We start from the raw sequence: 26836 nt of genomic DNA on the forward strand, positions 1-26836 counted from the left end.
ACTTTGAGGTCAAAATTTTTTACTTGCTCCCTAATATATCCCACCCATTAACAGGTGCCATTATGAAGATATAAGCAGTGTTATCTACTTAATGAGTCAGTTGTGTTTTGTATTGTATTGTATTTTATGCTTGATCATTGTTGTGGACAGTGGTTAAAAGTCAGCTCCATATGTGCCAGGAAAATAACCATTTTTATTCAACTCTACTGGAACACTGACTAGAAGAATGTTTAAATCAACTCAAAATTATGCCAGAAACTTACAGATGGTTATCAAATACATCTGGATAAGGTACAACTTGCTAAGTGATATTTAACCAAGTAATTGGACTATGCCCTTTGTTGATTTCTGAACATGTATGTATAATTTTGAGTCTGCGTTGATTTTAGATTAATAAATACATGCAAAATAGTGTACCACAAAATTCCTCACTTTTTTTTTTTTTTTTACCACAATTATAGATATGTGTTGTAGAATTATCCTGACCTAGAAAAAAGCAATTCAGAGAAATAATTAAAATCCTGGTTTTGCTTTTACACTCCTACTCATGATGTAGTGATTAAAACGTTCCTACAACAATGTCCTTCAATTACAATCTAAAAGAAGGGTGAAAAAACATGCTGGATGTCTGTACTGATATGGACTGGGTTAGGATCAAAAGGATGCTGCATTGTTTGATGGAAATAAAAATTACTAACCTACAGAGGGCTGAATTCAAAGACACCCTGAAAATCAAAGTGAAAAATTATGCAGCAGGCTGGTCCACTTTGCAGAAATTTGATTGCAGCAACTCAAAATGGTACTCAGTGGTTTTTATGGCCCCCAGGTGCTTGTATGCTGGCCTGGCAATGTTGAAGCATTCTCCTAATGAAACGATGAATGGTGTCCTGGGGAATCTCCTCTCTCCTCTCCTCAAAACATAATGTCTCAGAGGTGTTCTATTAGATTCGGGTCAGGAAACCTTGGCAGCTGCTCAGTGGTATCAATTCTTTCATCCTCCTGGAAGTGTCAGCATACTCTGGCCACATGAGACTGGGGATTGTCATGCACCAGGAAGAACCCAGGACCTACTGCACCACCGTAGGGTCTGACAGTGGGTACAAGGTTTGCAGTCAGGGTGTCGTTACCTAGCCTGTAGAAGTCTGTGTGTCCGTTCATAGATATGCCTCCCCAGACCATCAGTGATGAAGAAATACTCATCATGGAAAACCCCCGGCAGCCTAAGCCTATTGCAGCGTAACTAAGGGATGGTTCAGGTTCACCTGTCACTTATTCAAGAATTTCCAAAACTGTGATTGCTAACAAATCAAATTCAGTTTTGAAGGCTTCACAGACAATCAGAACAAATTTCAAGTTAGCGTTTACAGTGCCAACTTTGAGTATAAAATCCAAGGAAACAGAATAGGGAATAGAAAATTGACTATGCTAGTACAAGTTAAATTAAGAAATAAGGAAATGAATGATTAAATTAAGACATTTTACTAATAATCCTACAGGAACTGGATACTAGCCATCTTAACTTCTTATTTCCCCAGTTAATGTTGCTTTTTTGCACTCACAGCAGGTTTTTAAATTTGAACTTCATTTTTGTATGAGACAAGGACAAAAAATAAACTATGAAACAGAGAAGACAAAGTTACAGGTTTTCACTTTCGTGCAGTTCCCACATCAGAAACGCATTTTATCCCCCATTAGCCTTTCTCATTTTTAAAAAAAATGCACTGCTATTGTTTCAACCCATGCTTCACTACTAAAGATATTTGTAGTTGTGTTGATGGACTTCTCCTCTGACCCTCACAACTCATTAAAACAGTTTGTACTTTTGTCAGTCAGAACTCTAAATCTCTCACCTTCCTGAACACTGTCCAGCATTGCAGTAGTGTTTTCAACCAAATGACTTCACACTGTTTTCAGATGTTTATGAAAGAGCAAGGCAATTACACACTGTCAATTGAAAGCAAATATAAAAACATGTTCTCAGAAGATGTTTCGTTGAAACTCTTGTGTCACAGATGCATGTCATAGCACCGCTAGTTATACACAAGCATATACTATTCATATATATGCACTCATCAACCACTTTATTAGGTACACCTAGCTAGTACACAACTGCCTTAAAGTTTTTTACAGTTTCTAACATCCTTTTGTCCAATCTGTAGCCACATTTTCAAAACTCTAAGCACAGTTAACGCACCTTCAGTCTGCTGTGGACTATATCAGAAATACAATTCACCTTGTTTTTGCACAAAATGCAGTTAATTAACATTTTTCTAAAATGCTTACATTTTTCTGTTACATGAAAAATTACCAAATAAAGTTCTGGATCATTTTTGTCTTATTTAGAAATACTTCCACACAGCATGTCAAAAATGAAAACTTAATGTTTAAAACATTAAATATAGTATAAAACACATAGTTCTGCAAAAAAAACAGCAAGAGGTGAAAACTATTAACACTCATACACATTGTTGAATCTACAGATCATTGAAATAAAATGCAGTAATAGATCAATAACAGCTGATTCCAATTCCAGTTAATAGACACAGTGACAATAAAAGAGGGCTTGTTTGGAAAGGCTTTGGTCAATGTGGAATGAAAGAATTTCCTCTTTCATTCCACACTGACCAAAAATCATTCCACTTTCCAGAAAAATCATGTCTGGATAAGGAGGAGGAATATTTGGAGCAGAGCAAGAGAGAGGAGTAAGAATGTGTGGTGGTGTTCAATGAAGCATAAGAACTATTGTCACTAATAAAATTAGAGTCACCATCATATTATCACCATGTGATAAACCATGGTCTGTCACTGAGAGAGGCTGGTGAAAGAGTGCAGCCTACCCTCAGATGGTCTGCTGTTGCTTCCATTATCTGTACTTTTCAACAAACTAACAGGTAAACAATACAGTTTACAAGTATATTCCTAGTCATGCTATGTCTATGCTATGTCTTACAGTAACTGTAGGCCACCAGTCCCACTGCATATGTTGTATGTTGTATGTATGTATGTATGTATGTATGTATGTTGTATTTTTGTTCCTTTAAAGGAGGCAATGTCTTCCTCCCTCTGGGGGATGGGGGAAACTCCTGAGTGAAGACCAGGAGCATACCACTGTAGACATGGTCATTGCTGACAGTGGAATAAAACTAAGAGAAATTCAGTCCAAAATAACAGAAAATAACCAGGTATTTCACAATGTGGGGCACATCAGTCTGACAACCATTGTCTGGACTCTGACTAAATATAGAGTTCAAATGAAACAATTGTGCACAGTTCCTTGTGAAAGAAAGAGTAAGTGGGTCAAGGAACTCCGGCATCAATATGTTCAGATATGGTGTCTATCTATATACCTGTTATAACTTGTAATATAGTGATTTTTACACTAAGCCACCCTGCATGGAAACATGAGTTACAGTACATACAGTAGGACAGACTGAAAGTGTGTTCATGAACTGTGATTGATTTCTTTTAGAGTCATGGACTTGGAAGCTGATCAGACTCACATGAGCTCATTTATGTGGGTGAGGCGGGGTTAAATCCTGCCAAAACACATTGGTGGGGTAGAAATACAAATAGGCAAAGAGCCACCATTAATGTACTGGGTCAGAGAGGAGCAAATATCACAATGTGTGCTGCATTGTCAAATGCTGGTTTGGTTCTTCACAAATGCCAGATTGGTCCCTGAGCTCCTTTTTTTGTTATGGATGAACTCTACCAACAACTGGTGCCAGAAGGAAAGGGAGCAGGTGGGAGGACACATTTGGGAGGACATTTGTGATTACATGGGACAATGTAGCATTCCAGTATTCTCATCCCATCACAAACTGGTTTACAGACCATCAAAGAATGATGTCCTTTTCCCTCCGGCCCTATTGGATATAATACCTTAAACTTGTATTTTGAATGTATGCTGTTATTATTTATTCTATTATTACAACAGCACGGAGCGCAGAAATACGGATTGAGAGAGACAAGGGAAAAGAGAAGAGTAAGAGAGAGAAAGATTGTCATTCTACGACTGGTCAAGGGTGCACACGGTAAAACCATGTTCCTTTGTTTTGTACTAACCTTTCTTTGATGACACATATACTGAGTTGTGGTGTAAATGTTAATTTGCAGAACGATGGTATGTTGAGAGTCCATCTATCTAAAGTAGGAGAGGACTTTGATGCAGAAGTCGAAGAGCCAAGGCTGTATTTGTTAATGGACAAAGACTATGCCAAATCCATATATGGATCCACAGCTTCCATATATGGATAGTAGCTATAAACTTGCCTCAGAGACACCGAGCATAGCAGCCAAGAAAGCTGAGATGGCTGCTCAGTTAGCCGCAAAAAGGATTGAATTCGAGAAGGAGAACCTCATCAGCAGGGGTGGACTGGTAATCAGGCATGCCAGGTATTTGCCTGGTGGGCCCAGTGTCCTCAGGGGCCAATCCTGTTCGTTTTTTTCTTCCCTTTTTTTTCCTAAGAGACCGGCCCACAATTTAGAGGTGGCGGCCCATTGGCCCATCTTCAATATAGACAGTGGTCTGAACCAATCAGGATATATGATGAAAGAGGACCCACCCTTTCCCTGCGTGGTGCCCCCTGAGTCCGGTTGTTTCAGTGTTGAGCGCATATGTTAATGGAGAGGCAACATGGAGAAACTGAAGCGGCAGAAAGGGGGTGCGGAGATATTACATGCGAATTGAAAAGGCTGAAACAGTAATGCATCCTGCTGTCTTCACCTCTGCTGTAGGTGAAGACAGCAGCAGTGGGCAGAGATAGATAGATAGATAGATAGATAGCTTTTATTGTCATTGTACTAGAGTGCACAAAATTGAGCAGCAATCCTTAAGGTACCTAAACCCAATAAAAACATTCAATAACTCTAAAAACATTCAATAAACTGCAGATTATTGCAATGCTTTAATAAATAAATAAATAGTTAAATAAATAAATAAAATAAAATAAAAATTCATGTGCGTGTGTTTGCAGTATTCATTCCCGTACAGCACTAGGGTAAAAGCTGTTTTTCAGTCTGTTTGTTCTGGATGTGATGGACCTGAAGCGTTTTCCAGAGGGCAGCTGTTGGAAAAGATGATAACCAGGGTGGAAAGAGTCTTTCAGTATGTTGGCTGCCCTGCTGAGGGAGCTGAACAGGTCCCCCAGATTGGGCAGTGGACAGCCGATGATTTTCTGGGCCGTGTTGATCACTCTCTGTAGTGCTCTCTTTTCTGCCACTGTGCAGCTGCTGTACCATGTTGAGATGCAGTAGGTCAGCACACTCTCAATGGCACAGCGGTAGTAGGACACCAGCAGCTTCTCCTGAAGGTTTTTCTTCCTCAGAATTCTCAGGAAATAGAGTCTCTGCTGTGCCTTCTTGACCACAGCTGTGGTGTTGGTGGTCCAGGAGAGATTTTCAGAGATGTGTGTACCCAGAAATCTGAAGAAAGGGACTCTTTCCACACCGTCACCATTTATGAAGAGTGGTGCAGGGTCTATGCATTTCCTCCAAAAGTCTATGACCAGTTCTTTTGTTTTGGAGGAGTTCAGGGAGAGATTGTTCTCTGCACACCACTCAGCCAGTCCCTGGACTTCATCCCTGTAGGTGGTCTCATCTCCACCAGATATGAGTCCCACCACGGTTGTGTCATCCGCGAACTTGATGATTGTGTTGCTGGAGTGGGTGGGGGTACAGTCGTGGGTGTAGAGTGTGTATAGAGGGGACTCAGCACGCAGCCCTGCGGAACTCCAGTGCTGAGTGTTACCCTGGATGAATGATGGTGACCTAATCTAACAGACTGGGTGCGGTTTGTTAAAAAGTCCTTAATCCAGATGCAGGTGGGTTGGGAAAGACCAAGGTCTGTGAGTTTGGTCACCAGTCTGCTGGGGCTGACCATATTAAAGGCAGAGCTAAAGTCTATAAATAGCATTCTCACATAACTCCTCTGGTGTTCCAGGTGTGTGAGTGCTGTATGAAGGGCAATATTGATGGCATCCTCAGTGGACCTGTTTGCTTTGTAGGCAAACTGATGCGGATCGAAGCTGGGTGAGAGAGTGGCTCTAATGTGCTGTAGAACAAGTCTCTCAAAACACTTCATTATGAATGGTGTGAGTGCGACTGGACGGTAGTCATTGAGGTCACTGATGGTGTTCTTTTTTGGCAGTGGGATGATGGTGGCAGACTTCAGATATGGTGGTACGATGGATTTTGACAAGGACAGGTTGAAGATTTTGGTGAAAATGCCACTTAGTTGGTCTGCACACATTTTCAGCACCTTTCCTGTCACACCATTCAGACCAGCCGCTTTCCTGGAGTTCACTGCTTTAAGTGCACGTCTCACCTTGTGTTCTTGCACCAAAATGATGTGGTTATTGGAGACTGGTGGAGGTCTTGTATTTGTGTCCGCTGTTCCCACCTCAAAGCGTGCAAAGAAGCAATTAAGTTTCTCTGCCAATGAGGCATCACCCTCAGCAGTCATACAGTTCCTGGACTTGTAGTTGGTGATGTGTTGAATACCCTGCCACACCTGACGTGGCACAGGGACAGGTGCAGCCAGAGATGTAGGCTTTAGAAAGGGAAACTGAGGGACAGAATGACCGGGAAACTGTGGTATGTAAGCAGTTAGTAAAGTTAGGATAATAGAGGGACTTTGAGGTGATGGAGGTAACAATCAATATTTACTGGTATTTGCATACTTCCCAAATTCTGGCAGCCACGGAACCTTGATCTGATAAACTAGCAAACGGTCAAGGCCGAGAAGTATTGGATGAGCAGCAAGTGTCCATTTTAGGCTGCATCATAGCATTTTAGATATTTAGGTTAAAGGTGTGTTGAAAGGATGCATAGTAGTTTGAATTTGTAGTCTCTGTGCTGTGGTAAACATGTTTACGTAAAAGCTTTGCAATTTAAGCATTACTAAAGTAAGTGTAAAAAAGTATAAAAGTATTATTAGCAAAAGGTATGCCCACATTAAATAAGAGTAAGACAGTGTCAAATGCTTTTAAGACATAATTGCAGGCTGGTCCAAGCCAAAAATGCCAGGACCGATTTTTTTTTTTTGTCCCAGTCCAGCCCTGCTCATCAGCGCACAGCATCAAGAATTGAAATGACTCAAACAACAAAGGGCTCTTGAGGCTATGTGTATATTAAAGTATACACAGAAGAGGAGTCAAAGGAAAATGGTCAAAGATGCAGTGCTGCATGCAGCAGTTTGATGGATTCTCATCCCTCAGGCTTCCACAGTGGAGATCAAATAGCTCCAAAAAATGAAACATCATTACTGCAAGCTCTGAGTGATTCAGCTGTACTCACTAGACTCCCATTTCCAGAACCTGGTATATTCTCCGGCAACCTGTTAAAGTTCATACAGTGGAGTGCTAGCACTAAAGCTCTAATAGATCAACACTGCCCCAATCCTGACAACAAACTGTTCTACTTGCAAAACTACATTGCTGGGGAGGCAAGGTCAGTTCTAGAAGGTATCTTCTACAGAACTGATGAAGAGGCCTATCAGCAAGCATGGGAGAAGTTGAACGTCAGATATGGTCACTCCTTTGTAGTACAACGTGCGTACAGAGAGAAGCTCAATGGGTGGCCTAAGATTGGAGCAAAGGAGTACGTAAAGCTGAGAGAATACAGTGATTTTCTACAGGCATGTGACAGTGCCATTCCTCATGCGAAAGGTCTGCAGGTACTTAACGACTGTGAGGACAATCAGAAGATGTTATTCAAGCTCCCAGAGTGGGTAACTTCAAGATGGAACTGCTATGTTACTGAGCAGCAGGACCAGACCAAAGACTACCCCAAATTTAAGGAGTTTGCTTCCTTTATTGCAAAGAAGGCACGTATAGCATGCAACCCAGTCTCTTCGCTGTATACTCTGAGGTGCACTGAAGAAAAGCTGACAAGAGAAATAAAGCATACAAAGGCAAACACCTTTGCCACCAATGTGCAGACCTTAGACACTTCTAGCACCACAACCAAATCACACAGTAGATGAAGCCAAGCCAAAAAACTTCAACAAACCCAAGAAAGAGAACTCAACAGCACAGAACTCAGGCCCAGTGAAATATGTGTAAGTCATTCTATACATAAATATCAAAAGCTAATGGCAATTTCTGTGGAGGAATCTGGGCTTTTCATGCCTGAGGAAAGGCCATAATTCAAGGGTCTGTCAAAAGAAAGCCACATGTAGCAAGTGTAAAATGCGTCATCCCACTCCATTATATGAAGATTGTCCACGTATGGAGAAGCCACCTATGCAAAGAATTCAGAGCACAGAAGGAAATAGTTCTGCACTATCATGCAATGTGAATGGAGGTGAGAACGGCAGTACATCTGTGATAGTCCCAGTATGGATATCATCATTAAACAACTCTAGTCCCAAGACCTTGGCTTATGCCTTACTGGATACTCAGAGTAGTAAAACATTTGTGTACCAAGAGGTGTGTGAAAGACTGCAAATAGCAGGAGAACCTGTGAAACTCAAGCTCTCTACCATGATGGGAAAGGACTCAATCATAGAAAGCCTGAGAGTCAGTGGGCTTAAAGTCTGAGGATATCCTTCAGAGACCACCATCAGCTTACCTCCTGCCGATTCTAGAGATTTCATTCCACTTGAACAAGCACATATTCCCACCTGTGAAACTGCTAACAAGTGGAATCACCTTGCAGCCATAGCCCATGAAATGCCCACACTGATGGATTGTGGGGTAGGATTGCTGATTGGGTACAACTGCTCCAGAGCACTAGCACCACGTCATGAAGGTGACAGGAAGCAGTTACACTACTCGCCTTTCCTCAACCACATTGAGGAGTTTTTTTTCAGTCTGGAGGAAGAAAATAGACGATCATCAGCCACAGGACCAAATGTCCCTCTGATGGATGCTGGCTGCAGAGACATTTCAGCTGAAGACTGCCAGGGGTGGATAAGGCATGCCAAGCCTTTCTATCCCAGGTCCTGGCAAGGGATAATATCACATGGAATGTGAATGAAAACATGTGGCCAAATGCTGAAGATGGTTCAGATTGACAAGATCATTTGTGTTTTATTTTCCCACTTGTGTGGTTTTTGTGTGTGTGTATTTTTAAACATATGGGACCAAGACTAATTCTCTTTAGTTAGGCAACAATTCTATGTCCCTACTGAAATCTAACCTTTACTGCAAGATTGTCACAGACTCCTTTTGTGTCTACTCTACATTCCATATGTAAACATCACTCACTGTATAGACAGTATGTTTCCAAAATGCACATATTTGAGTCAAAATTACAGATGTAGTAGATTTCAGTAAAAATAAACTGACTTATAAGAAAACAATGGACGTTATAATCCAGGAGAAAGCAAAATATTATACTGCTTCTGTAATGCCATCTGCTGTTAGCTTTTGGACAGTGGGTGTGCTGTGATTGATTCTGTGTTCATCTTGAACAGAGAATCTGTGCTAGTGTTTTGAAAGAATGATTGGATACTGAACCATGTTTGCTGTGTTTTAATGGAGTTAGTGTTTGCAGAGAGAACTTTGTTTGTATTGTGACATACTGAGTTGGTATTTAGTCAAGAAAATGTGCTTTTGAAGCGTTACCCTATTAGGCCGTTTGTAAGAGGCAGAGATGTGTTTAGAGAAAAGTAGCTTAAGTATTGGTAAGTGCTTTTTAGCAGTTGTAAAAAACTGCAATTCTTTGTGGCATAGAATCAACAAAGTGCTGGAAACATTCCTCAGAGATTTTGCTGCATATTGACATGACAGTGTCACATAGTTGCTAATGATTTGTTAACTGCTCATCCAAATTTCCCCTACAATCACATCCCAAAGGTGCTCTACTGGATTGAGATCATCATCTGGTGACTGTGAAAGCCATTCGAATATAGTGTTTTTCCAAATTTTCTATTGTCCAAATTTTTTTTTTGTCAGTGTGAAATGTTTCCTGTTCTGACAGCTGACAGAAGTGACACCCAATGTGGTTTTCTGCTGTCTGAGCTCATCTGCATCAAGGTTCTCATTACCTTGTTGGGCCTTTTTCCTCTGACCACTGACATCAACAAGATATATTCACCCAGAGAATTGCCGTCACTGATTATTTTCTTTTTCTGACAATTCTCTGAAAACCCTAGAGATGTTATTTTTTCTTGTAAGGGACTTCTAGAGGCCCACCTGCAGAACCTTTATAGCCCACCAGGAGAAAAGGGCCTATGCTTTAGGAACCATTGCAGTGGACAATATTTTAAGGCTATCTAAATATAATATAATCACTTATTACCGTATTTTTCGGACCATAAGGTGCACCGCATTATAAGGCGCACTATCAATGAACGGGTCTATTTTCACACATAAGGCACACCGGGTTATAAGGCGCAGGATAAAAACATATGTAGAGTGAAGCAAAAGAGTCAGGTAAGTCGAACTTTATTCAACTCATTCACAATAACTCAGAATATTGTTCAGTTGTAACAAATAGAGAAAAATACCCTCAGATTTTAAATCATTCATCTTCCACAAATCCATCAAATTCCTCATCTTCAGTGTCTGAGTTGAACAGTTGTGCGATTTCAGCATCAAGCATGCCGGGTTCCCTCTCGTCATTATCCGAGTCAGTCTCGTTGTTGTTACTGTTTTGTTTTGGTTGCGGCACACAGCAACCATTTAATTGTTAGTAAAAGGGCAACTTGCTGGCAATCACTCGCCATCTTCTTCAACATCTTAACAGACGCTGCAATATATTCTTTATTAATGAGGGTAAGAACAAGTCATTTTTTTCATTTTATATATAAGCTTTTCATAAATCCTGTGCACCAGTATGTTTACTGATATAAGCAAAGAAAAATATTAAAAAAAAAAAAAAAAAGGAAATCCCTTTTTGACACAACACCGGAAACCTGAAAACTCTGCTGTCACCGTGTTTTGCGTACATACAGCGCTCGTACTGCGTATTGTCATATGCTCTGGTATCGCTCGGACCTCTCTTTGTCACCGAGGAGAACAGCACACACACCTCTGGGCCTCGATTTGTCCTTTAGCAACTTTTGAGACAGTCGACAATGAGTTTTGTTACACAAAAGTTGGCAACAGCGCCGGCCGCTGATCGCCAGATTACGCACTAATATCCGGGCCAGCATAGATGAAAATAGGCCAGGAACATGTAGAATAAAATCCATCACAGTTTTCTGCGGTTTACTGCGTACGGTTTCTATTTTTGGAACAATGCTTCCACTTCTTGTTGAATTTATCTCCTGTGGCTTTGGCTGCTTTCCACACCTGCTGCGCCGCACTCACAGCTTGTTCCTGTCTAATATCATCAGTAGAGTCATTTTGTGAATCTATGATGGACTATTTTAGAGAATTCAATGAGGCCTTTGACCTGATCTGCCAGACCGGAGGAAATATCGCTGCCAGTGTTGCCAAGTCTGCTTTTTATAAGCGCCTTTGGGCTTGTTTTTTTCTAAAGTCCCTTGCAAATCTCGTGAGCCGCGGGTTGTGGTTTTTTGGGCTTTTTTTGAATGTCAAGTTGCTTATTTGGGCTTGACTTTCTTTCCAAGTGAAACTGCTTGATTATCTCCCGGCGCCCCATAATAAAGCAAAAGATGAGTGGTAGGTAGTTTGTCCCTTCCAAGCCCCCGTTTCCGTTGATTGGTCCTGCCCAAGTTGATTGGGCATACACCCAAACAAACACTCATAACTGCCCAAATTGAAGAGGCAGCGTAAGAATGAGCTCCAGTAAGTGGGGAAAATATAGGGAAAAAAAATATATAATAAAGAGTGGGAGAAAGAGAGCGCACTTAAAGAATGGATCCAAGCTCAGATGGGAGACAGTGGCACTAAAAGTGGGTATGCACTATATGCAATGCATAGGGGCGCCGCACAAGAGGGGGGCGCCAAAACGATGCAACGAAATTATTTCTCTAGTCACATTTTCTGTATTTAACAGCTGTGCATATGAAATGATCAGTAACAGAGGAACGGCGCTGATTAGATACCCCCGTGCTCCTTCACCTCCCCTCCTCCTGCCCCCCCCTCCCAAAAAAAAAAAATAAATAAATAAAATAAATTGTGTCCGCATACACCTCTTAAAGTAGCTGTGGTCCTATTGGGAGACGTACCAAAGGCATTCCCCAGATTTTGCAAGTGTGAAATATGTGCTCACCATGCTGATTTAGTTCAACATGCTAATACAGAGAAGCGCACACAAAAAAAAAAAAAGAACTGTGCACCCTTCTCTTCTATGAGGCTAAAAACCATGGGTTTTACTGCTCCAAAACACAATGAGACAAAACAAAGAAGTGAACTATACTACTACAGAGCTATACTGTTTAAAAGCGGCCTCAGTTTTACACAGTGTTGTGGGTTGCCAGTTGGGCTTCTTTTGGGCTTGTTTTCATAGAGCTGGTTGTTTGTTTCTGTCGCGAGATCTGGCAACACTGATCGCTGCAGACCACGCAATGGTGCAGTGGTGTGGATTCTTCGGCCATCGGCGGTCAGACGGCAGCGCTCAACTATTTGAAAAGCGTACGTTGGGTGTTACCCCCCTCCCCCGCAGTACGCTTACGCTCTGGAAAATGTCGATATTTATTAAACGTCCCTTACCAAAGTCACACTAAAACATTTTGACAGATTTCTGAGCGGAGTGTACCACATAAAATTGTTTCAAGGTCAGTAAGCACAACAAGAATTCATACATAAGGCGTACCGGATTATAAGGCGCACTGCCGATTTTTGAGGAAATTTAAGGATTTTAAGTGTGCCTTATAGCCCGAAAAAAACGATATCATTAAATCTAACCTTTAGAGAATGACAATGAGCTACAGAGTCAAGAAGAAATGTAACATGTATTTTAGTTCAGATTCAGTTTGCAGTCTGGATTTATGTGTACATAGTATTGATCACATGTAGCGTATGTGACATTTACATAGAAACATATCACTGTTTCTTGGTTGATGTTTATGAGGAACTGTAGATCTGTTTTCAACTTCTGGTCATTGTTCCTTTTTTTTTTTATCTTTCTTGATAATTCACTGACTTTAAACTTCAGCTTTCACACCCCAGCGCATCACTGCCCTCAGCGTGTAAGTAATTTCCCCACAAACATGCAGAAGTAGCGCGTTTATTTTTGATAATGCTTTCAAATTTTCTGTTCTGCTTTTCCGATGACCATCTTTTAACACAACAATCGAGAAAAAAAAGTCAGATTAAAATAGGTGATAATAAATACACCATACATTCATTATTAGTTCTGATGCTTTTTATTACCTAAAAAAGAATGAAAAAGAACAAGCTTGTTCTCATATGTGTTGGGATATATTTACTGGTCAATACCAGATAACAGGGCCCTACTTGCCTTTGACTTAATTTAAGGTTATTTTTATTTCCATCATGCTCACATTGGTTTTTGAAACAGCCTGATTAAAGGAGATGGTGCTGAATGCACTCTGTTCCTTTAACACGTGGAAAAGTTGCCCTTAGCATTTTGTCAGCTTTGAGAGAAATTGTTTGTATAAGATTTTTAAGCATGTGCCCACACATTACACATGCTTTTATTCCAAGCACAGCTCTTGCCCAGTGAACCGGTCACTTCCTGGTTGCAATGCTTTCTGTGTGCGTATATACACTGAGCTGTTGAATTCAAACACAGCTCATTGCTCCAACCCAGTTGAATACAGCATATGTCTTTAAAGTATAGAGCAAATTGAATGCAAAAGAAATGAAAAGTTAAACTGTGTAAGTTTGTGTCTGTTTGACAAGCTTATTGTTTCTGTTTAATAAGCATACTTTCATGATGATTACCTCTCAGCTTCGTGGAAAAGACAGCTCATTAATGACAACACATAAAACTGTAAAAATTTTCAACTTACATTTTATAAACATGGTCAGTTTTTTTTTTTAAATCTCAACAACTGCCCAAAATGAATAAATAAACAGGTTGATAAGAATCAGAACATCAAAAGGATAAATAAATTAGATGCACGGGTGAGGTAGTGAGGTAGTAAACTTTCTTGAGCAGTAAAACAAACAAAACACTTAAGCAAACAGTTTGTATGGACTGGCGGAGATTGGAAATAAAATGAAATGAGTAATTTATGAGTAAATATGTAGCTTAATTTAATTAGCAAAAAACTGCACCCTGAAAATTAAGTTAATTCAACTCAATCAAACTTTTAGAAGTCAAAAAAAATTCAGTTTTGGGTGCTCTAAAGGAAACTGAGCTATAAAGTTTGAGGGGGTTTCCTCAAAAATGACTGAGTGGGGATTACTTTAAAAGATGCACCATTACTTTTTCAAAGCAGTGCACACTGAACAGGTCAGCAGTCTATCACAGGGAGGCAAACAATCATTAGTGCTCACATTCACACATACAGCCAACTGTATGACTTTGGATTGTGGAAGGAAGTTGCAGAACCTTGCAGAACTCATGTAGGCACAGGAAGAGCATGCAAACTGTACACAGCAAGGCCCCAACCAGCCACTGGATTCAAATCCAGTGAGATAATAATAATAAATAATCAGGCATTAGTCTTATATAGCGCTTTTATAGACACCCAAAGACACTTTACAATTTGACTGATGGACAATGTCTCCCACCCCATGTAGGAAGCTGTGCTGAACTGGGGAGCTCCTTCAGTGACAGACTTCTACATCCTAAATGCACAAACGAGCGTTACCACAGATCCTTCCTCCCAGCAGCTGTAAGACTCTATAACCATCACTGTCATTATTATTATTATTGTTTTATTTATAAATATATATATATATATATATATATATATATATATATATATATATATATATATATATATATATATATATATATATCATTTAACACTTTAAGAACTTTTGGTGTGAACTTTTATATTTGTTGCTGCTGTTGCACCCGAATTTCCCCCTTGCTGGACAATCAAGTCTGTTTCTTCTTCTTCTTCTTCACCACACAGACACAGATGAACCATACGTTACGAACTAGTTACGTCAGATATAAGTGGGCGGCCCCTGTTAGAAGGATTTGAAAGTGAAAATCTGAAAGTGTCAGTTATAATGTCAAAGTGTTTTATAGCCTCAATTAACTCAGACAGACAACAGCAAAACCAGGTAAGATGTTAATATGATTATATAAGAGATTAGAATGCATATTGTTTTATATTTTGCTTCTAAGGAGCCAGATGTTCTTGTATTGTCTTGAGCAGTATTTCTCCATGCTTTCTGAAGGTCTTTCAAAGTTTTTCTGTGGACATTGGCTACTTTTACATTGACAGAAAACTGAACAAAAGACAGCCAACATCCAAAGAAAAGCTTTCAATCAATCAATCAATCAAATACTTTATTATCCCTGAGGGGCAATTTGTTTTGCAGCCAACAGCAAAAAAAATAAGGGCGAGATCATTAACACTTACATTTGCCACCTTGCTACACAGTTTCACAACTTTCTCTAACCTTCTTTTGTTCTTGAGGCTCAGAGAACCGAACCAACAGATTAAAGAAAAGGTTAAAACAGACTCAATAAAACAAGAATAAAACATTTTCATAAAAATGTTATCCACGTTAAAGGGTTAGTCAGGGTCCGTGGTCAGGCCGTGGTCAGGATCTGCATCATGGAGCAGAGAAATGATCACTGAGTCATCTGCATATTTAATTATATATCTGTTCTTATAGTGGCTCTGACACTCATTTGTGTAGAGAACAAATAAAAGTGGAGAAAGGACACATCCCTGAGGGGAACCAGTGGAGGATAAAAGCAGATCTGATAAAATTGACTCGCACTCTCTGTGGTCTATCTGTTAAAAAATCCATGAGCCAAGATACCAAACCAGAATCAAGATTGTATGTACTAATAAGACGTCTCGCTAAGATATGGGGCTGGATGCAGTTAAAAGCTGATGAAAAATCTATAAAAAGCAACTGGGAAAAATTACGTGCACCATCCAGATGCTCCAGAACCTTGTGGAGCAAAGTGCACACAGCATCCTCCACACCCCTCTATAGGTGAATTGGAGGGGGTCTAATTTTGTCTCAGTGGCACAAAAAATTTCATTTCTTACAAGTTTCTCAAATATTTTCATTACAAGTGAAGTTAAAGCTACAGGACGATAATCATTTAATGATTTAGGTGCTTTAACTTTGGGCACTGGTACAATAATAGAGTCCTTCCAAATACGTGGCAATTTATGAAACTCAAGAGATTGTGAGAAAAGAAATGAAAAAATTCCAGCCAATTGCTCTGCGCAGTTTTTAAGGAGACGTCCATTTATTTTATCTGGGCCTGGACTTTTCCGCTCTTTCACCCCTTTAAATAATTTAAGCACAGATAATCTATCAATATTAATAACTGACTGTTTTGGAGAAACATCCCTGTACACAGCCAGTTCTTCATTAAAATTGTGAATGTTAAAACGATTGTAAAAAAGGTTCAAATCATTTGCCAGCTCTAAATCAGACACACCTCCAAAAGAAATGGGACACTTCCTGTGTTGCAAACCCATAATAGACTTAACACCCTCCCAAGCAGGGCGTGAGCGTCCTGTGCCCAGCAGTGACTGCACTTCATCTTTATATTTAATTTTGGCAAGCTTCAGTTCTCTTTTCACTTGCTTTTGCAACTCTCTGCTATAAACAACATCACCACAGTTAAATGCAATATTCCTCTGATTAATAATACTTTTCAGAGCTTTGGATACCCATGGTTTGTTGTTTGGAAATATGCAAATTTCCTTCTTTGGGATTATCAGGTCTTCACAGAAATTAATGTATGCTGTGACAGTCTCTGTAATTTCATCTAGGTCATAGCAGGTTCTTTTGAATAAGTCCCAATCGGTACAAGAGAAACACGCTTGAAGGGTCTGAATGGACTCCGCTGACCATACTGGAACCAGGCGACGCTGGGGTTTTGTTCCCTTCAGGACAGATTTATAGGTGGGAACCAAATAAACAACATTGTGGTCAGACATGCCAAGAGGAGCTCTGCTAAAAGATTTATAAGCTCCCTTAATGCATCCATAACAATGATCCAGAGTCTTCAAATTTCTCGTGGGGCAATTTACATATTGATGCAGGTTAGTGAGCGACTTCCCAAGTTTACATTGGTTAAAGTCACCCATTACAAAATTGGGGGCATCTGGTGCGATGCACTGTTGTCTGTGTACCGTCTCCACTATGATCCTAGTGGCGACTTCCACATTAGCCCTCGGGTGAACATACACAAGAGTAACAAATATCTGTGGGAATTCTCTTGGTAAATAAAAAGGACGCAGAGAGACAGATAAAAGTTCAACATCAGGAGAACACAGTGATTCCCTCACCACCGTGTTACGACACCAGTTCTTATTAATATAAAAACAGAGACCCCCGCCCAGGGCCTTACCAGTCACAGTCGGGTCTCTGTCGAACCTCAGAGGTTCTCCAAAACCAGTGATTTCTAGCTCCGATTGTAAGTCCCGCTGCTTGAGCCATGTCTCCGTAAGAGCGATGAGAAAAGCATTCTTGTATTCTGGTAAAAAGTTGACGTTAGCCTGAAGAATGTCAACTTTATTCCGCGGGGACTGCGCGTTGGCGAGGATGATTGTGGGAAGAGGAATTCTCCGATGGCCTTGCCTTCTCAGTCTCTATCGCACTCCTCCGCGTCTGCCCCTTTTCCTCACCGCCGTTGGTTTAGGTCTCCAGTTCTTGTTCATCGTGGTGAAATCATGCCGAAGAATTTTGGCCGGTAAAGCCGCCATGAGCTTAACATCTCCGACATTGGGGTTCCGTAAAAACCAAAGGGACTCTCGACTATACTGAAGAAACTGAGAATGTCCACAGAAACCTCTCAAAAAGTGACAGGTCATCGTCAAGATGAGGAGAAGGACTATCGGTCTAATATAAGCCATATTGTTGCAAAAATTCCCACACGTTAAAAATTAAAAAATAATAAAAATAAATAAAATAGAGAAAAAAAAATAAGTTACTTAAGATTACGTTAAAAGTCAGCTGCGACCATAAACTACTGCTCACATACCCATACACTGCCGCTGCTACATGTCGCCATACTCCAGCACCATGGAGTATGGCGACTTTAAGTTTGTTAGAATTGTACAAACTTTGTTTTTGCCTTATGTACTCTATTTCCATGTATGTTTTTATGTGTTAATAAATTGCTGTTGTTATTTCCCATTTTCCTACCAAAGTATAATGAAATGAATGGTGTGACAAAATACAGACAGCATACACAGTGGTACATTGTGTTTCATATAAATATATTTTTCAAGTTTTTTCACTTTGAATTTGTGTTGTAATTTGCATGTACTGAAGTTATTTTTGTTCTATTTATTTATTTATTTATTTTTCCATTTAAAAATCCTGCAGTTATTACAAGATCCCTGAGAACCATGGACAAAAAGACAAAGGTTATGATACCTTGTCTGCTTTTAGCAGGTAACATGATCCATCATCCCTTCATTTACAGTAATTTTACAAATATTGTATACCTTTGTTAAGTGGAAAAAAGAGAAGAAAATAATTTATGGCATTTAAGACATGTAAGAGAAGTGATATTTTCACTGACATTCCCTTAAATCTCTTTCAGCCATTTGTAGCTCTGTGTTCAGTGACATATGGAAGGCCACTGTTGTAAAAAACATTGATGCTCTGGTTGAATCCTGTGTTGTGATACCATGTTCATTCTCTCATACTGGAGGAAACCTGCCCACCCCCAGACTCAGAGCGATGTGGCACTATAAAGATAGAAGTCCAGATACAAAGGGAAATAACATCTATCATGATGATTCTACAATGATCCTGGACAACTTTAAGGGCCGGACAAGGATGTTGGGACATCTGGGTCAGAACAACTGCACCTTAGAAATAACTGATGTTAAAAATCATGACAACGGCCCTTTCTGTTTCCGGGTTGAACTAGTGCGAACAGAAGACAATGAACCCACCAAGGACAAGTTCTCCTTTGTTGAAGACTGCGCTGAGTTGAACATGATCCGTATGTCATCAACTTGTCACCAACATGACTTCAAAAATCTATGCAAGTTTTCTATTACATCACTTTGCCTCTTACTTTATTCCTGCCTTTTTTCATTTTCAGCTACTCCTCCAGAGCCTACACTGATTCACCCAAAATCAGTCAGCCAAGGAGAGCCCTACACTGTCATCTGTTCAGTCATACACACCTGCCCCACCCATGTACCTGAACTCACTTGGAATTTGAAGACCAGTGGGGTTATTCTGTATCAGAGAGAAATTCATTCTGGAAAAATGGAGACACTGTCCATCCTGACATTTATTGCTGAGGTGAAGGATGACAACAGTGAGCTGACCTGCACAGCTGAATTTAGTAGACAGCAGAAGGCATCCTCAACAGTCAGACTCAGTGTAACACGTGAGATCCTTTCAGTGTTTTCCTTTCAATGTGTTGTTTCTCCTTAACTTTTTATAACCAAAAAAAATCTTAACATCACTATTCATGGCATGTTCCGATGACTGTAGGCATACTGGATGTTGTCACCCTCTGTTGTTAAAAAAAAAAAAAAAAAAAAAAAGAATGAATGAATGAATACAAATTCTGTTTTGTTTTGTTTTTTTCAGGTATTGAAAGCTACAATCACATCATCATTCCCAGTGCAGTGGGGATTGGTATTGCTCTGCTCTTTGGCATCCTCTGCATTTTTATGGCAAAAAAATACAAGTGAGTCACTTGTACTTATTTTAGCGAATTAACCTTTCTGTTAACAAGGAGGGAACATTTTTCCTCTCATCAGTTCTATGCTCCTTAACATATATATAAATTTTTTTTTTCTCTCTGCTTTAGAAACCGTATTGCAGAGCTCCAAAATCAAGACGGAACGTAAGTAAGCTATTTTGGATCAGATGCAGTTTGTCTCAGAGTCTGTGATTAATGTAAATATTGTTTTGATTATGACAGCATGTGGAACAGGCTTTCCCGATTATCTCGCAGGTGAGTTACTGTTGTTTTTTGTTTTGTTTTTTTAACATTTTGGAGCATGAGGTACTATATGTAGGTTTTTTTTTTTTTTTAATCCAAAATCTTCGGAAGAGTAGAAGAGTCCAGGTCGAGGTTTACATTTTCTACTTAAATTATTCTAGCCCAATACCTTGCAAAGTGGGGGCTGGAGCCACGTGGTGGGCCAGAGTAATAACAGAAATTCAGTTTGAAATTACTCACAAGTATGTACAGTTACATATTTATAAAAAATTATCTGTTTATATATCAAATGAATTAAAAATTGTAATGGGGTGGTTACTTTTGTGTCCCAGTGGAGAGTGGGTTGGCAGTAACATTTTACATATGACTGGGCAGTATTAGCAATTTCCAGTCTGTGTTGTTTATGCTTTTTGAACGCAATTTTCAAGGAAATACATCACTTTCTCTTGTATTTTGATCAGAGTGAAGATTTAAGTTTGGGTGGGCCCCATGGGATTTTCTGGTTTTTAAGTTGGCTGCAGCACTCTTGACTTTGGGAATGGCTGGTCTAGGCCATTAATTTACAGGCCAGAGGGCTTTTACATTTTTGGTACTTCACTAACTTCAGCTCTGTCCTTTAATGCACCAACATCTCAGTGGTGTAAAAGTAATTTCAAACAACAGGGTATGTTTATTTTTGTTGGTGGGGTTGATATCTTGTATGTATGTAAATCTAAAATGCTATCTTATTTCTGTTCTCTTTTCTGTTGTTTATCAGGGGAAGACACTAAAGGTGAGATATGAAACAAATGAATGCTGCTTGAATATCCACACGTCCATTATTAGCTGTGTTGGATTTACAGTTATAACCCTTGTCAGTCAAAACTTTCTCATAGGCTAAATATTTCTTTAAAATACTGCAAATTAAAATAAAATTAAACAAATCTCACTGCACAAAGGAAAGTTAAATTAGGTTTGCAGGAGTCCTTCTGTCCTTCTTGCAGTGACGAATTTCACTTCACAAAGCATTAAAGAACAATAGAAAGATAGACACTCATTATGCAGAGTATTTAGTTTAGTGTTCTTAGTTGTGTTTAATTTGTTGACAGATTTTTTGTTCTCATGTTTTGTTTTACTTCCCTTCTTTGGAGGATTCCAGCCTATTTGGTTATATCTCTTGCTCCTGATCCCTTCTGTTTATGTCCTTTGTTCCTTTGGTTGAACTTAAACTCATACACACACGTACTTCAAACCTCTTTTTTTCTTATTTTTCAGGTAATCAAATGAGATCAAGAAGGGGACTGAAGTCAGATGGTTACATTCTTCATTTGCTTATCAGCTTCAGGAAAAAAAAAATAGCATGATCAATGTTAAAACACAAAAATATAATATAAAAATGTTTCATTAGTGAGGGAAACAGCTTCTTTTTTTCACCATCAGCTTATAGCCTTTTTTTTTTTTTTTGCATCAAATGGTACAGTGCATTTTTTTTCATACATGAATGGATGTGCTGTGGTTTTGTGATTGTGCTAACAAAATTTACTAAACATGTACCAAAGCAACACACCCACCGCTTCCTGTTTTCTAAGCAGATGTATCAGTAATGTGAGCCGCTTTTTGAACATTAAATCTTCATTTGTGCTGAGACTGAATTTATCACTGCGTCATTGCTTGATTTGTAATGCAGCTGCATCTTCCCCAGAATGAAATACTTGCAAATCTTTCTCATTTTTGAGTAGAATAAAATGTTTCAGGAATTGTGAGTCAGTATTTTAATATGCATTCTTTCAACTGTACAAAATGTAGCTTACTTGGAAAAGAACTTCCCAAATACCTTCAGTGTTCAAAATTTTAATGTTGGCCAATTTACAATTATACAATATTCAACAGTGAGTAGAATAAAGCATCTTTTTAATAATTTATTTTCGATTCAAGCCAAATGCAATGATGCTGCATGTTATGTTACATTGGGGAGGATATCAAATAATAGGATAATTGCACTCTTATAAGGCATATGTTTAACTCCTAAGTCAAGAAAAAGAGGTTCTGTTTATTGTAAGTTTTGCCATTTACTGATCATTTCTCATTGGTTAACCTCATTAAAAATATTTTTAAAAAGACACAGTATGCTAATTTCACTCATATCTTATGATTTAATTAATGGGAATTATGAGGGGAAAATATGGAATACGTTAAGTTGACTTTTTTCTCTAATAAATGTGACAAAATTGGAGACAACCAGAGTTTATTGACAATAAGAGAGCTGGGAGAAAAGGATCCATTTGAACAACCTGCAAAGAGAAACCAAAAGTATCAACTACCAACATGTACTGATGAAAAGATGATCAGGAAATCCCACTGTGCATGTGGACACTTGGCCAAAACAACCTGAATAAGCTGCAAGGATGTTTCTTGACATGCTTCCTGTCTTAAACACTAATACTAATATAGGGTACATGTAAAATAAACAAGGCACTATTCAATAATGGAGGGAAGCAAGGTCAGAACATAATAGAAAAAGATAATGATTCACAGCTACAGCCAATTTAGAATCACCAGCTGTGAAGCTGTGAAGCTTCACCTCACTCACAGCTTCCTTTATGTTGACTTAGCTCTCCATGAGATCAACAAGATATATCCATACAAGCGGGAATAATTAACCCTGCCTATGTTGGGAAGGAAAATCTGCAAATTACTGAATTCAGTGTGGACAATTCAATCAACACAAGAGTTCAACAAGATAATACTCAGTTCTGATGACTGAAGGGTTACTGAAAACAGGCTCTGTAATGCAAGTATAGCACAAGAGAAAGACTATAGTCTGTCTCACCATAAGGCTATGGGTGTGAATTTGTGAGGAAGTGGGATTACTATAAAAAATCTGGTGGTTTTTTATTTTATCTGTAGTCTGAAGAGAGGTGTGAGCAGTGGAAAGTTACAGTATGCCCTTAAACCTCAAATACTGAGTTCAGACATTGCTTCATCAGTGCTTGATTGCTATTTTTTTTTTCCTCTCTCTTTTTTAGCCTGTCATGTCTGGCAGTTTTCGCAATCAGAATATGATCCAAATACGCTGGTGTACCAAACATATTTGCTTTTCCAAGAATAGCTCTGTTAGTTTTACAATAGGCTACTCTTGTTAGTATGTATTTAGTTTGTATTTTAATTTTATTTTATTTATTTATACCAGGCGTGACAGGCAGAAAGGAAAGGTAGGAAAAGGAGTGAGAAAGAGAAAAGAAAAAAAAGAAAAGAGAAAAAAAACCAAAAACAAGACAAAGGTGAGAAAAGAATATTCAAAGAATGATATCCACACATATACATACACATCCACATATCTACACATGCACATACATACACACATACGCACACAAACACACACACACAATCCTGCTGTTGCTTGCAAGTCATGTGCGTATGTGCCTCTGTCATGGAACATACTCACCAATGGAGGCAAGAAACTGCAATCATGCCCCCCGTGATCCAGAGGTGAACAGGAAAGGGCCCAGGGGACGCGGCCTATCCACGGCCCACCAGGACATTAGAAGATGAGAGGCCACACATCCCGATGGCAACTGCGCACGCACCCCAGAGGAGGAAGGAGGGAGACCCCAGACGGACCCCCCCACGGCCAAACGGCAAGAGTCCAGATAGCCAGAGGCAATGAGCAGCCAACCCCCGCCTTAGGCCGGCATCCCCCGCACGAGCCGCGAATGCGGCCCCAAGGCCCCAGGTGCCCGAGAACCACCAGACACCCAGCAGAGCCCCCCCCACGCCAAAGAGGCCCGAGCCACCCCCAGGCCACAACCGCCAAGGGAGCGGGCCAAGAGCCACGCCAAGACATCCGGCCACGAACCCCGGGACCCACGGGCACCTGACACCCCAGGGGCAGCAGTGGCAAACAGCAGGAAGCAGCAGGAAGCGATAGGGAGTGATAGGGAGGGGTGACTCCCACCCTCCACAACCATGTCCCACAGGTGCCAAGGCTCAGCAAGCCACAGGCCCAAGCCCTGCTGTCCACACACACACACGCACATACTCACACACACACATACACCACCCCCCAAGGCCCTCAATGTCTAAGATGTAAATAAAATTGAGGAGCAGGCAGCAGTGAACAGAAAAGGGGCCACCTCAGCAGCTCCACACACTGACCACTGTGTGACACACCTGCCCCCCAAAGCCCTATGTGTACTATGACGTGTTGTGAGCTGTATAATGTAATTAAAAAGGGAGAGTGGGACATCACGCAACATAGTGAGCAGAGCCAAAGAAGTGGCTCTACTCACCGCAGCACAAGCCCCCCTCACCCAAGACCCTACGTGTGTGTGATGTAATGTTTGACTGAGTGGGAGGAGGAGAAGGGCCAGGATATGTAAGACCGGGAGGTAGAGAACTACCCCCGGAAGAAGTTAGCCAGCAAACTGCTGGCTCACTAAACACCCCAGTTCCCTACACCCAACCACAGTGCAGGGAAGGCATGGTCAGGGCCTGAAGTGGCCACACCCCCAGGGCACCACCGTGCCAGGGTTATTATAGTTAACGAAAACGAACGAAATAACGAAAACTGAAATTGAAAAAACATTGTCGTTAACTGAAATAAATAAAAACTACAATTAAAAGGAAAAAATGATAACTAACTAAAACTGTATTGTGAGTTTAAAAAACTAACTGAAATTATTGTGGATTGATCATTTTTCCGCTCTCCGAGTTTAAGCTGGGAGCGCCGTTGGGCAGCTGTGTGCGTGCGTGTGCACGAGAAAGCGTTGCGGCAGAGTTGCTCTGAACCCGATTGGTTCAGAGCGACTCTGCCGCAACGCTGTGATTAACCTGTTCAGTCCTTTTGCGTTTCCGTCTACTTTATCAGTGAGAGAATAACAATCAGGAATAATAATCAAAGCATCAGTATAAGGCCTCACAAATGTCAGCAAATTCCTGGAGGGAGACTGCTGTCGGAATGGACGTGAGGAAATGAAGGAAGTGGAAAAACAGGGACAAATATGTTTGCAGCCAAAAAACTGAGCACAAAGAGCGAGGACCAAAAAAAGTCCCAGCTGGCACCGCAGCACACGACCACAAGGTAATTAACACACACAACACACAACTACACAAGCATAAACGCGGACATGAGGTCGGACACTTCTGTAGGTTGTGTACAGAGGCTGCAAAGACCCCACAAGTTTAATTAGCGAGCATCTAACCAAGCTAGCTCCAAAACAGAAGCAGCTTCGGGTGGTGGAGAACATCAGGATGCAGCTGGATTTGACCTTTGACTCCTTCAAAGAGTTTGTTTTTGTCAAACACCACATGTAGATGTTGTTTATCTACTGCACTGACACTGGAGTTTATTGTAGAATTTATTGAGTTTGGGAGTTCATATTTTTCTTTGTTTCTCCCTGTTGATGTTCATGTGTGTCCTAATTATTACACATTTAGCATGTAGTGCTTCTGTCTTGTGAACTGTTGGTTGTTGAATATATTTCTTTATGGTATCTTTTGTTGAGTTTTTATTACACAATAGTCACTTTTGCGCATTGAATCTTGCACCTGACAAAGTATGAAAATACTAAAACTAATACTGAAACTAACGAAACTAAACTAAAACTAAGCATTAAACCAAAAATAAAAACTAATAAAAATGAGCAAAACCACTCTGAAAACTAATTAAAACTAACTGAATTAGAGAAACAAAAGTAAAAACTAACTGAAACTAAATGATAATGTAAAATCCAAAACTATTATAACCCTGCACCGTGCCCAAGGCTAGCACCCACAGTCCACACCACAGACAAGCACAACACAAAAACACCCCCCCACACACAAACACACATACAAAAGACAACATATCACACACACACCCACCACAGACATACAAATATCTCTTTCTCACATACATACACACACACACACACACACCCACCCACCACACACACAAATATCTCTCACACACACACACACACACACACCCCCCCCCCCACACACACACACAAATGTCTCTCACACAGACACATACACACACACACACACACACACACACACACACACACACAGTGGTCCTGAGTCCGGGACCAACGGCCCCCTGTGGGAAACTACTGCTCCCTCACCTGCGTGCCCCACTACCCCAAAGGATGCGCGGGCACCCCAGAATCCCGGAATGACGGCCAGACATCCCGATGCGGTCCAACCCACCCCACTCGGCGGCGCGCCCAAGGGGGCACAGACCCCCCCAACGCAGGGAGGAGCCCAACCGGGAAACGGGCAACCCTGGGCACCAGGGCCCCAGACCCCACACCCCACCCGGCCCGGAGCCAGCACCCACCACCACGGGCACCCCAGTCCCACGCCCCAAGACCATAAGAGCACCCGTCCAAGCCCCCACCACCAACATCCAGGGCCCGTACACAGAAACCACAAAACGGCAGTCCCCGCCTCCCGTGCAAGGACCATCAGACACCCGAGCCCCCCAGCCACCTACCGGGTACACCGCGAGTCGAGACTACAGCCGATCACCCCCACTTCCATGTTTAATTCACCCATGTCGCCTAAAACACACAATTTTGGTGATGCTGGGATATCACAACTAAAACATGTGGATAGGTGTTCACATGTTCTCTGCCAGAACCTCTGAACAGGTGTACAAGACCAAATTGCATGCATATAGTTCTCAGCATGATTGCCTGAACAGTGGGTGCATATATTTGTGTCTCTGAGGCCCATTTGGAACATCCTGTGCTCTGTATAGTGTATTCTATGCAGTGGCGGTTTCTGATATGGGCGACATGGGCAGCCGCCCAGGGCGGCATTTCATCTAGGGCGGCATGACGCCCCCCTTCCCCCAATGCATTGCGATCGCCGCAGCAGCGCCTACCGCACTACTCCACTTGTGGGGTAATGGGCGCCCTCTGCCTGCTGTGTATTGCATGTAGCTTTCTGCAATGGTCAGACAGGTTGTAACAGAAAG

General features: G+C 40.8%; 1 protein-coding gene across 2 annotated transcripts; it reads left to right on the forward strand.

Annotated features, from left to right (window-relative positions):
- The first annotated feature begins 16889 nt into the window (after window positions 1-16889).
- Window positions 16890-21511, forward strand: LOC115794916 (sialic acid-binding Ig-like lectin 16). Of its 2 annotated transcripts, none has more exons than XM_030750618.1 (9): window positions 16890-17020; window positions 18309-18377; window positions 18529-18936; window positions 19039-19332; window positions 19539-19638; window positions 19762-19797; window positions 19876-19908; window positions 20654-20668; window positions 21151-21511. In XM_030750618.1, exons 2-8 carry the CDS (start codon window positions 18332-18334, stop codon window positions 20664-20666), a joined length of 930 nt encoding a protein of 309 aa, XP_030606478.1. In that variant the 5' UTR covers window positions 16890-17020; window positions 18309-18331; the 3' UTR covers window positions 20667-20668; window positions 21151-21511. The 2 variants fall into 2 exon arrangements, with proteins under 2 accessions (XP_030606478.1, XP_030606479.1); XM_030750619.1 differs by having other exon boundaries at window positions 18640-18936.
- The last annotated feature ends 5325 nt before the right edge of the window (window positions 21512-26836 follow it).

This window comes from Archocentrus centrarchus, chromosome 16, assembly GCF_007364275.1.
Source record: "Archocentrus centrarchus isolate MPI-CPG fArcCen1 chromosome 16, fArcCen1, whole genome shotgun sequence".
Classification (NCBI taxonomy): Eukaryota; Metazoa; Chordata; class Actinopteri; order Cichliformes; family Cichlidae; genus Archocentrus; species Archocentrus centrarchus.